The following is a 12,843-nucleotide window of genomic DNA, read 5'->3' on the forward strand; positions in this document are numbered from 1 at the left end:
ACATTAGACAAGATTTTTAGCTTCTGTACCTAATTTCTTACCTATAAAATGGGAATGATGATGTCCTTACTATGGGTGATGATGAGCGTTTCGAAGAATAATATACGTGAAAGACATACCTGATGCTAAACACAGCTCAGAAAATGTCTACAGCTACTGATGGGAGTGACCCAAATTATGGGCTAAACACTTAGCAGAAATAAACAACTCACCTTGCAAAAGAGACCAATTCCCTCTCTTCGCGTGAGAAGCAAACGGAATGTGGAAGTCTGGACTTAGAAGGACACATATCTGAGAAAGAATCCTGGCTCTACTTCTTACTGGAATATAACCTTTTGACTTTGGATCCCTTCCTTAGATTTGGTTACCTGAATTTCTTCATCCCTAAAAGTTAAGATAGTAACTTCTTCCACATTTAGCGTGAGGATCCATGAGATAGAGATTCAGGGCAGAGACTTCATACAGAGCCTTCGTACCCCACAGGGCAGGAAGTGATTCATTTCTTCCTAAGAAATGGTGTGTTCGACTCCAGTGGCCACCACCATAATTTCCAATAGGCCTGGTAAAAATAGCAGGCCAGGTCCCCCCCTACCCCCGACCCCTGCCTAATTTCTTTAGTTCTATGAAATCAGAGGGAAAATTTGTCCCCCTACATGTAAAAAGCAAAAGCTTCAGCAATCCAGGAAACTTCTCAAAAATAAAGCTTGATTAAAAATGTAAAATGCAGTGTAGATAATTTTACAAAACAGCAGGGGCAATTGGCAAGCACTTATTAAAGTACCTGTTAAAGTAATTAGTGATAAAAATGGAAGTTTCACCGCACTTCTGTATCTCTTAGATCCCAGAATAGGCTCAGGCTGTGCTGAATCATTTCCTGTCTCAGATCAGAGTCAGGGAAGAACACAAAAGGAAAGCTTCAGAGAGTCTTGAGATTATTCACAGGCAAGCAAGTGTGAATCACTCTTCGGAACTGGCTCCCCACCTGCCCACAGGTGGCCTGCTGTGGAACCCCTAACCCTACACTCCCAACATTCTGCCACTTCGCTGTTACATATTAAATATTTCTGAATCTTTTTTGTTGTTGTTTTCTATAAAGAGACCAAGAGGTTTGGAAGCTTGAGAGTGAGAACTAAGCCCCTGTTGTGTGAACATTTATTACACAGAACGTTATCTTACTCATATGTAACTGTGTTACCAGGCTGACCCCCATCCCTCCCCACTTCTGCCTCGTATCACCCTTACTCTACCATGATCTCTTTTGCATATTCTGCCTTAAGAATTCTTATGTTTTTTTTTTTTGTCTCATCTCTGTGGGCTCTTCATTGATATTGAGTGAGCTCCACTAATGAGCTTCCTTGAGTCTGTTCATAGTTCATAGTCGAGACTCTGTACACAGTAGATGCTTCATAAATGCTTCTTGTTGAACTAATTAGAGTGGAGGTTCCCAAGGGCAAGGTCTGCTCTTTTCATCTCCATTCATCTTCCTGCTGGTTCTCACCCTGTGGGTCCTCGGGGCACTGTTAATGGAGTTTCAGAGGACAGGACAGATTTGAGATACTCCAGTCATCAGTTTAAGCTGCAGAAGTGCCCAAATGAACTTCCTAGTCACCAAACCCAAATGCTCCCTTAGGCAGCCACCAGATAATCAGGTTGTCATGGTAGCAGAGACCCTTAAAGAAGGTTTTGAATATAGTTCTGGAATAATTGTTTCAAAAGTATTTTATAACCTTCGATCCCAGAGAAGTAGAAAAGAGGATGTAGGACCATGTCATTTACAGAGGCATCCAGAGTGAAACAGAATGTACCCAGGGCATCTAAAGATTTATATTCAGGGCAAGTCTAGAAGTTGTTGGGAAAAATATAATTGCAGCAAGAACTGTTGTATGTGGTTAAAAAAAAAGAGAGAGAGATAAAATTTCAGACTCTGAAGTGAGATCAAATCTTGGTGAAAGTGTTTTTTAAAAAGCTTCCAGGAGAACATTTGAAAACCATACTCTGTCGCATCAGCAAGGTGGCTGAATGCAGATATTATGTTTTATTTTTGTATCCAAAAATGGAAATAATGGCATAATTAATTAAACATCAGCTCTTATCCAAAAAGATTTTGTCCTAGGCTCAAATTTTTGTGAATCTAAGAAATGATCATTTATACTCAGTTATGTAATATACAGTTATGTCATATTCTGTTTTATAATAAATTCTTAATGAAATGGAATGAAACTTGTAACATGTGAACCAGGGGTCTGCTCTCCTGATGGTATCTGGAAGGGCTGATGAAAAATCACATTTCCTGAATATGGCAAAAATATTAAGTCTAAGTATGTGCATAAAGTAAAACTTTGTTTTTTGGTTGTTTTGGTTTGGTTTTTGGTTTTTTTTGTTTGTTTTTGGTTTTGGTTTTGGTTTTTTTTGGATAATAATCTGGTGAGTAAAGCTTCCAAGGAGAAATTATCTTAATCAGTCTCCACACTATTGATAGTTCTTTGAACTTCCTTCCGGAGCCTACACATACCTATGAAAATTGCCTTGTTATCCAACAGGAGGAACAAAGCTTATTCACCTTGTTATGTCTAGCTCAGAGCCATATTTAGAACACGTCTCTTAAACATACCAAATCCACCACTTGTGTTTTCTGCCCCTGTAACAGAGGCTATCCAGAAAGGTGGTGAAATTGCAGGAAATCGTCTGAAGTTAGGAGTATCAAAAGACGCTCAGAGGCTTTCATAATAGTGCACTCCAGACTTGCTTCCCATGTGGTGGGATTAAAGGAGATGAAACAGGAGCCCCAGGGCCAACCTGGGGCTGAGTTGAGGGAGCAGGAGTGGGGCTCGAGGAAGCTTTCTGGAGGCTGTGAGTTGAGATGAGCTCTTCAAAGTGGAGTCAGGGTGATCAGCAAACAAAGCTGGAGCTGAAAAAGCAATGAGTTCTTCCACTCAAGAAATCAGCCCAGGATCCAGGCCACTAGATTTGCAAGTGAGGGTGATCCCTTAAAAAAGTCCAAGTTCAAACGAGCAGCCAGCCAAGAGAGTGGGAACAGCAGTGCGCAGCAAAGGAGCAGGCAGGAAGAGGGGAGGAGGACGCCCTGATATCCCATCTCGTGGGCTGGATGCTGAACAGTTAAAGATGCCAATGGTGAGGGGGCAGATTTTGAAAAATTCTTGCATCTTTCTTCTAAATATCCTGCCATGCACTTTTGAGAGTAGAAGATACCTTCAAATGGGTGGAGCATATTGTGAACAGAATTCAGGGAAATGTCACTAAAGAAGGTTTAGCAGTAGTTCGTGTGGCAATTAACAGACCTTTTCACTTGATAAATAAAACAGGAATTCAGGAATTGTGGGCACAGAAGCCATCCCCTTTATTTATTTATTTTTTTTAATATATGAAACTTATTGTCAAATTGGTTTCCATACAACACCCAGTGCTCATCCCAAAAGGTGCCCTCCTCAATACCCATCACCCACCCTCCCCTCCCTCCCACCCCCCATCAACCCTCAGTTTGTTCTCAGTTTTTAACAGTCTCTTATGCTTTGAAGCCATCCCCTTTAACTGAGAGACTTTTTTCACAGAGAGAAAAAAGCAACTCTGGAGAGAATATACAACAGGTCTGAGGTAGAATTCTGGATATCCACACAATAGTATATACCAAGGTCAAGTAAATCAAGGGTATTGAGGCAAATCACGTTAAAAACACTAATTCACTTCTACCTCTGCTGCTGAGCCTAAATTACTCATGTTGGTAGAACCCATTAATCATATGTACACCATATCCACTCCCATAACTTCTCTTTTTTACAATATTTGGATTTTCATAGTTAGAGGGGAGAATAAATTGTATGAGTGATTATAAGCCTAGAATAATTCTCTCACCGAATCAGACTAAAGGAAGAAAGCCCTTTCCTCTTTACATTTTACACTGAGTTAATAACTTCTGAGATCTTGGCATGAAAAAACCCACACGTTCCTTTTCACATTGATGGACACAGAACCTGCTCTATCACCCTGCTCCACTTGATGTTTCCAGCCTGGTTTCCCACGCTGCCCAAACTTCTCAGATAAAGATATACTTTTTACCCTCACCTTGTGCCACTAAATGAGGATTCAGTGCTTTCCTGACCTCAGAAATCAGCGGCCTTACAGTGAAGACCTCATTTCCATCCTCAGCAAAAACCCAGAGGCAGAATTCTATTAAATGCACAGTCTTCACTGAGCGCCGGAGAACTGCAGCTCCGTGAGTGAGGAGAGAAACAGGAAAAGGGAAACTGGTCCCCTAGCCCAGCTCTGAAGGCCCAAGTGCACCGCCACGTCCAGTCTCCACTACCATCGTTAACTGGCGAGCTGCCAAATCAGTATCTGCTGCTCTGAAGGGGCCACTCTGCCCTCATCCCACCAGATACAGAGCGGCTGGCCCTGGGCACAGTCTGTCAAAGGGAACGTTTCTCTGCTTTGAATTACAGATTCAGAACCGTGCAGAGAACATACTGTGGGCAGACCCAAGACAGGGTCATCCACCAAATATCAGTGACCTGGTGTGGTTCTGGCACTAGCCACCCCAGCATCACCAGGCCCCCCAGAGCTGAGCTTGGTATTTTATACTGGCATGAGGGAGTGTTCTGACTATGGATTGCAATACACTTTAGCACATCACATAAATCCCCACCCCTGTCTCTACATAGTGACAGAAAGCACGCCTTTTCCCTGTGAAGCTGAAAGTCCTCAGGGGGAGAAGTCCCCTTGGCCTGCTGACCTAACCCTATATACACGTGTGACTATGTATGTGTTGTATGTGTAGTGTGTATGTGTGTATGTGAATCTGTGTTTGTTGACTGACTGATGGAGTGGCTATCCTGTATGTTACAGAGTGCTTATCTCAGAGGAGGACTATCTCAGCCAGGCTAATATTAATCATGATAGCAAACCCCCAAGTGAATAATGGTTCAAACCCAGTACACATTTATTTCTTCCTCATTGAAAGTCCAAAAAGTTATCTCTGGTCCCTAGGTGATACCCTTTCAGTCGGCAATTCAGGAACACAAATTCCTTCTCCCTGGTGGCTCCATCTTTAACACATGGTTTACAAGATTGCTATGCTCAGTTGGCTGCATCAAACCAGTGGAGGGGAAAGAGCCTAGCACACCACACACCAAAGGTATTCCTGGGCCAGGAACAACATCACTTTGGTTCACACTCCACAGACTAGAACTAACTATGTCACATGGCCACACCTCACTGCAAAGGAGGCTGGGAAATGCCATCTAACTATGTGCCCAGAGAAAAGAGGAAATCCATTCCATGACACTTAGCCAGTCCCTGCCACAGGGACAAAGCAGAAATACAGGGCTGGACCTGCATTCTCATAGAGCTGATCACCCTGTTAGGAAAATAGACCCTACATACAGGAGCCATTCAGCCATCATGGCCCTCAGGTTCAGGGCCAAAATGGGCCAGGGGTATCATCTGGCTAAGTGTGGAATCCAGTATGGGCTACTGATGACAGACAACCTTACAGGTAGGGTTTTAATGCAATCCTGAGGTATGAGCAGGTTTTTAGGTGGGTGGGAAGGAGCACGGAAGGTGTGCCATGAGAAGATAGACAAAAGCATCAGCTCAGAAGTGAGAGGGACTGGATAATACCAGTCTGGAAGGAAGGGAGGGGTAGACTGTCTCCATCACAGGGAGCATTTGAGCAAACAGATCTCACTGACCTCTGGTTTGGAAATGTGTGAGGCTGGGAATCTGTATTTCTAACACCAAGTGGAATCTAAGTTACTGAGATAATATAAGAGGTGATGTGAGGTCAATTTTAAACCTCTACTGAATAATCTTGCTACCTCTCATGTCTAAAACATTTAAAAACTCACGTCTCAATCCAAGATTCCTCTCGATTTTCAGGTTAAAAATTATAAATTTGAATTATTTCAGGTGAGAGATTTTATCCAGATGGACATTAGCTGTGAACATGAACTATAGATAGGTATGTGCTGAGAATTTTCCCTCTAACTAAGCAGGGAGACTTCTTTCAAGAGGTCACAGTATTCTCCTGTCAGTTATACTCTTTCTGACAATAACTTTAATTGAATTCCCCATACCTATATTCTACCTACTTTGCACCAAGATCTTTATTTATGTATTTTTAATATTTATTGATCTTTGAGGGAGAGATAGAATGCGAGCAGGGGAGGGGCAGAGAGAGAGGGAGACACAGAAACTGAAGCAGGCTCCAGGCTCTGAGCTGTCATCATAGAGCCCGATGTGGGGCTCAAACTCACGAACCGCAGGATTATGACCCGAGCTAAAGTTGGATGCTTAACTGACTGAACCACCCAGGTGTTCCACGCCAAGATCGTTACTAAGCACAGATAACATCACAGTACCAGTTTGAAAAGTGATGTGCTTATTCTCTTGTACACCCTGTATGTGTGTGTCCATGAGAATATGTTCACTAGGGTATTATATATACCTATACATATGTGAAAATATAAGCCTTTCATAAAAATTCTTCTTATAAGAAATGTAACAACAACAAAAAATAAATGTAACATATATGGACTTTTGAGCTTTCTTGGTTATTTAAGGCAAATTGTGTGAAAAGATGATATTTACCCACCATTTTCTTGCCTACTGCCTTAACACAGAAATAGATTTTGTTTCCCAAGTCAATTTGTATTTGCATATGTGGAACTTTGCCTTACATGTGTGGAAACTCTAACAACAGAGGATCCATGTGTACCTTAGCATTTAAGAAATTACCTACCAACAACTCTCAGTTTTGACCAGTAATTGGTGTAAGGCTGTGTGAATTTCCACACACTGTCCTGTCTGTTTTTGTTCCTAACCATGGCAACACCTCTCCCTACCTGTGGGGTAGGTTAAGTAGCCACTTCCATCCCTCCATACCCAGCAAGGAATCAGAGACAGAGATGCAGTTACATTCCCAAGATCTGGTAAAACTCTTAGACAGAGCTGGAACTCAGATCACCTGGCCCCTTGTCCTAGGACCTGCCCCCTCTCCCACACCATGTTACTAATTTCAATTGAGGGGAAGTGAACATTTGGATATAAACTGCTAAAATATAACATCATTTAGGAGGATGCATTTATACATACACAGATTCACACAGAAAGCAAAGGATGACATCATATATTTGATAAGGAGTGAAGAGCAACCATGAACCAAATTACATCAGATAGCTAACCTAGAAGGACTCTTCCCCAATATCACATGATATACCACTCAAAATCATCATTTCTTTTCTTGAATGTCATTTCCTATAACTTGGACTGTTTGCATATTGATAAATGGATCCTTATGTCTCAAAACATTATCATTCTTTTGGCAGTCTCTCAATCTTTAAAATGTATATGTGGGTAGAAAAAATACAAAGACATCTTTTTCTTTATAGACTATAACAAGCATCAGTTGGGTACTTGCTACTTACTATTACACACTGTGATAGGTCCCGGGGATTAAATGACTATTGCCCCCAGCTGACTCAGTTTCTAGAGGGAGCTCAAGCTAAGGATTCTAAAAATTGCACAGAAACAACATCCTGACTCTAGTGACCTATTGATGTCTTAGCTCTTTTGAAAAAGTTAGAATTTTCAAAATAACAGGCAGCTAGTTTAAAATTTATGCCCTTTTTGGTCAAAGGAGCCCCACAAACACAGATTGAGGAAAGCACAAGTATTGGTCTAAAGCAAACAGTGGGGGTGCCTGGGTGGCTCAGTCAGTTAAGCATCTGACTTTGGCTCAGGTCATGATCTAATGGTTCATGAGTTCAAGCTCCACATCGGGCTCTGTGCTGACAACTCTGAGCCTGGAGCCTACTTCAGATTCTGTGTCTCCGTCTCTCTCTCTGCCCCTCCCCCACTTGTGCTATCTCTCTCTAAAAAATAAGTAAACATTAAAAAATTTGGCGGGGGGGTGGGGGGTTGGCGGGTGGCGCCTGGCTGGATAGGTTGGTAGAGCATGTGATTCTTGATCTCAGGGTCGTGAGTTTAATCCCCACTATGGGGGTAGAGATAGAGTTTAGGGGCACCTGGGTGGCTCAGTCAGTTAAGTATCCGACTTTGGCTCAGGTCAAGATCTCACAGTTTGTAAGTTTGAGCCCCGCATCAGGCTCTGTGCTGACAGCTCAGAGCCTGGAGCCCACTTTGGATTATATGTCTTCCTCTCTCTCTCCCTCGCTCAAAAATAAATAAACATTTTTAAAAAACTTATTTTTTTTTTTGATTTGAAGAAAATAGTGATTTAGAGCTTCACTGGGAAGGAGGACAATGATCCATAATAGAAAATATGCCCTCCTGCTGAGGGATGCAGCACAGTTCTACCTCAGCGCTCATCCTCCAGCAGGTGCTGAAGGCATGTTCGTTGAGTGGCCAACTAACCACACACATAGGGGCTGTCATGCAAGTTCAGTCCGAGGGGAGTCAAATGGAGAACGTAGTGAATGTGACTCATTTTAGTGGAGTTTAGGGTTCCTGCTGACAATGGCACATCTGCAAGAACAGAGTGACCGGTGGGGCCACCCCTGTACTCTAAGATGATCCTAACACTAATTAGTGACACAGAAGCTCAGACATTTCCTGGATCAACATCTGTATGCAGCAAGGCCTTTCCAGGGAGAAAAAGTAATTGAAAAACTTTTCAGAGGTGAGGGAAGCACGCCTAGCCACATTATTTACTTACTCAATTCGATTTTTTAGTGTCTGAAGTCACAAAAGCTGTAACCAAGACAAACCAGGCTACAAGTACCATTTTAAAATGTCATCAGCCTTGCAGAAACATTAGACATAAATCATGAGTTTTATTGTATTTGCAATTAAACAGATCAAATTTAATGTCCACAGAAAAGCCTTAGTAATTAGTATAAAGATTAATATAGTGAAATGTCCCTGGTTTAGCAGGCCTCCCAAGCAAAGCTGAAATAAAGAATTGAGTATATAATCAAATAGCATGTGAATATTAATGCGCAAAATCCTCCACGTCCCCAGCTCCCAGATGCAATTATTTTCTATTCACATTAATTGTTCCTAACAGATGACATTAATGACTTTGAGTTAAAATGTATCCAAGGGAAGATTTTACAAGATCAATGCTGTTTAGAAATAAGGTCACTTTTATAATTATTTGCTCAGATTTTAACCACTATTCAACATAATAAGGTTAACATGGTGATTGTTTTCTAATGTGAATATCGAAAGTTATTTTTCATACTAGCCAGTAAGTGTATTGGATGATTCACATTTTTCCTCCTACTTATTTTTTCCTACTAATACTTTCCAGCACAACTGACAGACAGTGAGAGTGTGATTACTATTTATAAGCTATAGTTTTCACATACATACATATGGCTTGCTCATAAACTAGAATAAATGTTTTGGGTTAGGACATGTATTATCTAATCTAGAAATGTCAACTCCTTTGAGATTTAGCTGGCCAAGGCAGGATTTGGAAACAAACAATTAAATCACCACGGTGCAACATTTCTGCTTTTTACCTAGAAACTTCACTCACGCATCTTAGATCTTTCATCTGGAGATTTGCTCTCAGACGTGGAAAGAAGCCGAAGTCTGACGCAGTCACGAACTGATGTTGAGATTCATGTGAGTTTCCCTCTTGCCTTCAGAATGCTTGTTCAGGTTATTTTCCTTCCATCAAATATGATGTCACAAGTGAACCATAAAGCGCATCCTTGAAGCATTGTCAGGCAGATAAAAATACCTTCCTTTCTTGTGTTCTCTGAAATTCAATATTATGTCCCCCAGCTGATAGAGTAAGCAGAAAGTGTCACTCTTGGCAAAAATATCATAAATCTTGACTTTGTCCCCAAGATACCTTTTTGGGTATTGATTACATCTCAAAGTCTCTGAGAAATGGTCAAGGAGCTTTTTATTAAAGCCCATGTCCTATATTATTCATCCTACTTTTATGATATATTATGTATGAACTTTTAAAAATTCATGGGCTGTACATTTTTTTTTAGCTAGGGTTAGCTTTGTGCTTATTTGGCAAAACTTTAACCAGCATGGCTTTTAACTCTCATTGACATAAAGAAAGTAACTTGAAAAATACAAGAGCCAAATAAATATGTAATGAAAAATGTTAGGCTTAAAACAGTGACAGATGAACATTTGTGGATAATTGGCTTTTGATTTTGTTGTATAACTTTATCAATGTAGATAGGATATTCTATATCAAAGGTAAATATTCTCAATTTAGATTGGAATTAAATTTCAGTGGAATGCTGTCACTTTAAACATTCATGAAGACATTAATGCCTTCCAATCTATAATATGGCCTTAAGGTCAGGAATTTTTTAAGTGTGCAATTTATATCCAAGAAACTCTTGCCTTCGTTCACTCTGTCTCTCTCCTTTTTTTTTCATCCATTTTTGTTTTTTAAAATATAATTTATTGTCAAATGGGCTTCCATGCAACACCCAGTGCTCATCCCAACAAGTGCCCTCCTCAATGCCCATCACCCACTTTCCCCTCTCCCCAACCCACCATCAACCCTCAGTTTGTTCTCAGTATCCAAGAGTCTCTTATGGTTTGCCTCCCTGCCTCTCTGTAACATTTTTTTTCCCTTCCCCTCCCCCATGGTCTTCTGTTAAGTTTATCAAGATCCACATATGAGTGAAAACATATGGTATCTGTCTTTCTCTGCCTGATTTATTTCACTTAGCATAATACCCTCCAGTTCCATCCATGTTGCTGCAAATGACTAGATTACATTCTTTCTCATTGCCAAATAGTATTCCATTGTATATATAAACGACATCTTCTTTATCCGTTCATCAGTTGATGGACATTTAGGCTCTTTCCATAATTTGGCTATTGTTGAAAGCACTGCTATAAACATTGGGGTAAAAGTGCCCCTATGCAGCAGCATTCCTGTATCCCTTGGGTAAATTCCTAGCAGTGCTATTTCTGGGTAATAGGGTAGTTCTATTTTTAATTATTTGAGGAACCTCCACACTGTTTTCCAGAGTGGCCGCACCAGTTTGCATTCCCACCAACAGTGCAAGAGGGATCCATTTCTTCACATCCTCTGTAGCATCATAGTCTCCTGATTTGTTCATTTTAGCCACTCTGACCAGCATGAGATGATATCTCAGTGTGGTTTTGATTTGTATTTCCCTGATGATGAGTGACATTGAGTATCTTTTCATGTGTCTGTTGGCCATCTGGATATCTGCTTTGGAAAAGTGTCTATTCATGTCTTCCGCCTATTTCTTCACTGGATTTTTTTTCAGGTGTGGAGTTTTGGTAAATTATTTTAGACTTTGGATACTAGCCCTTTATCTGATATGTCATTTGCAAATATCTTTTCCCATTCTATCAGTTGCCTTTTAGTTTTGTTGATTGTTTCCTTTACAGCACTGAAGGCTTTTATCTTGATAAGATCCCAATAGTTCATTTTTGCTTTTAATTTCCTTGCCTTTGGAGATGTGTCGACTAAGGAATTCCTGCAGCTGAGGTAAAAGAGGTTTTTTTCCTGTTTCTCCTCTAGGGTTTTGATGGTTTCCTGTCTCACATTCAGGTCCTTCATCCATTTTGAGTTTATTTTTGTGTATGGTATAAGAAAGTGGTCCAGTTTCATTCTTCTGCATGTTGCTGTCCAGTTCTCCCAGCACCATTTGTTAAAGAGACTGTCTTTTTTCCATTGGCTATTCTTTCCTGCTTTGTCAAAGATTAGTTGGCCATACTTTTGTGGGTCCAATTGTGGAGTCTCTATTCTATCCCATTGGTCTATATGTCTGTTTTTGTGCCAATAGCATGCTGTCTTGATGATTACAGCTTTGGAGTAGAAGCTAAAGTCTGGGATTGTGATGCCTCCTGCTTTGGTCTTCTTCTTTAATATTACTTTGGCTATTCGGGGTCTTTTGTGGTTCCATACAAATTTTAGGATTGTTCTAGCTTTGAGAAGAATGCTGGTGCAATTTTGATTGGGATTGGATTGAATGTGTAGGTAGCTTTGGGTAGTATTGACATTTTAACACAATATTTATTCTTCCAATCCATGAGCATGGAATGTTTTTCCATTTCTTTGTGTCTTCTTCAGTTTCTTTCATAAGATTTCTATGGTTTTCAACATACAGATCTTTTACATCTTTGGTTAGGTTTATTCCTAGTATTTTATGGTTTTTGGTGCAATTGCGAATGAGATCAGTTTCTTTATTTCTCTTTCTGCTGCTTCATTATTGGCGTATAAAAATGCAACTGATTTCTGTACATTGATTTTATACCCTGCGACTATGCTGAATTCATGTATCAGTGCTAGCAGACTTTTGGTGGAGTCTGTCAGGTTTTTCCGTGTAGAGTATCATGTCATCTGTGAAAAGTAAAAGTTTGACTTCTTCTTTGCCAATTTGATGCCTTTTATTTCATTTTGTTGTCTGATTGCTGATGCTAGGACTTCCAACACTATGTTAAACAACAGTGGTGAGAGTGGACATCCCTGTTGTGTTCCTGATCTCAGAGGGAAAGCTATCAGTTTTTCCCCATTGAGGATGATATTATCTGTGAGCTTTTCATAAATGGCTTTTAGGATGTTTAAGTATGTTCCTTCTATCCCGACTTTCTTGAGGGTTTTTATTTAGAAAGGATGCTGTATTTTGTCAAATGTGCATTATTGACAGGTTCATATGGTTCTTTTCTTTTATTAGTGTGATGTATCACATTGATTGATTTGTGAATATTGAACCAACCCTGCAGCCCAGGAATGAATCCCACTTGATCATGGTGAATAATTCTTTTTATATGCTGTTGAATTCAATTTGCTAGTATCTTGTTGAGAAATTTTGCATCCACATTCATTAGGGATATTAGCCTGTAGTC

At 40.3% G+C, this 12,843-nt stretch overlaps 1 protein-coding gene across 1 annotated transcript in view; it reads left to right on the forward strand.

Moving 5' to 3' along the window:
• Positions 1-12,843, forward strand: part of NCKAP5 (NCK associated protein 5) — a 776,078-nt gene that overhangs the window by 642,822 nt on the left and 120,413 nt on the right. The window contains exon 16 of the mRNA XM_049615277.1: positions 9,505-9,606. Coding sequence (XP_049471234.1) covers positions 9,505-9,606 — 102 coding nt within the window. The remainder of the gene's footprint in view (positions 1-9,504; positions 9,607-12,843) is intronic.

This window comes from Panthera uncia (genome assembly GCF_023721935.1).
Source record: "Panthera uncia isolate 11264 chromosome C1 unlocalized genomic scaffold, Puncia_PCG_1.0 HiC_scaffold_3, whole genome shotgun sequence".
NCBI lineage: Eukaryota > Metazoa > Chordata > Mammalia > Carnivora > Felidae > Panthera > Panthera uncia.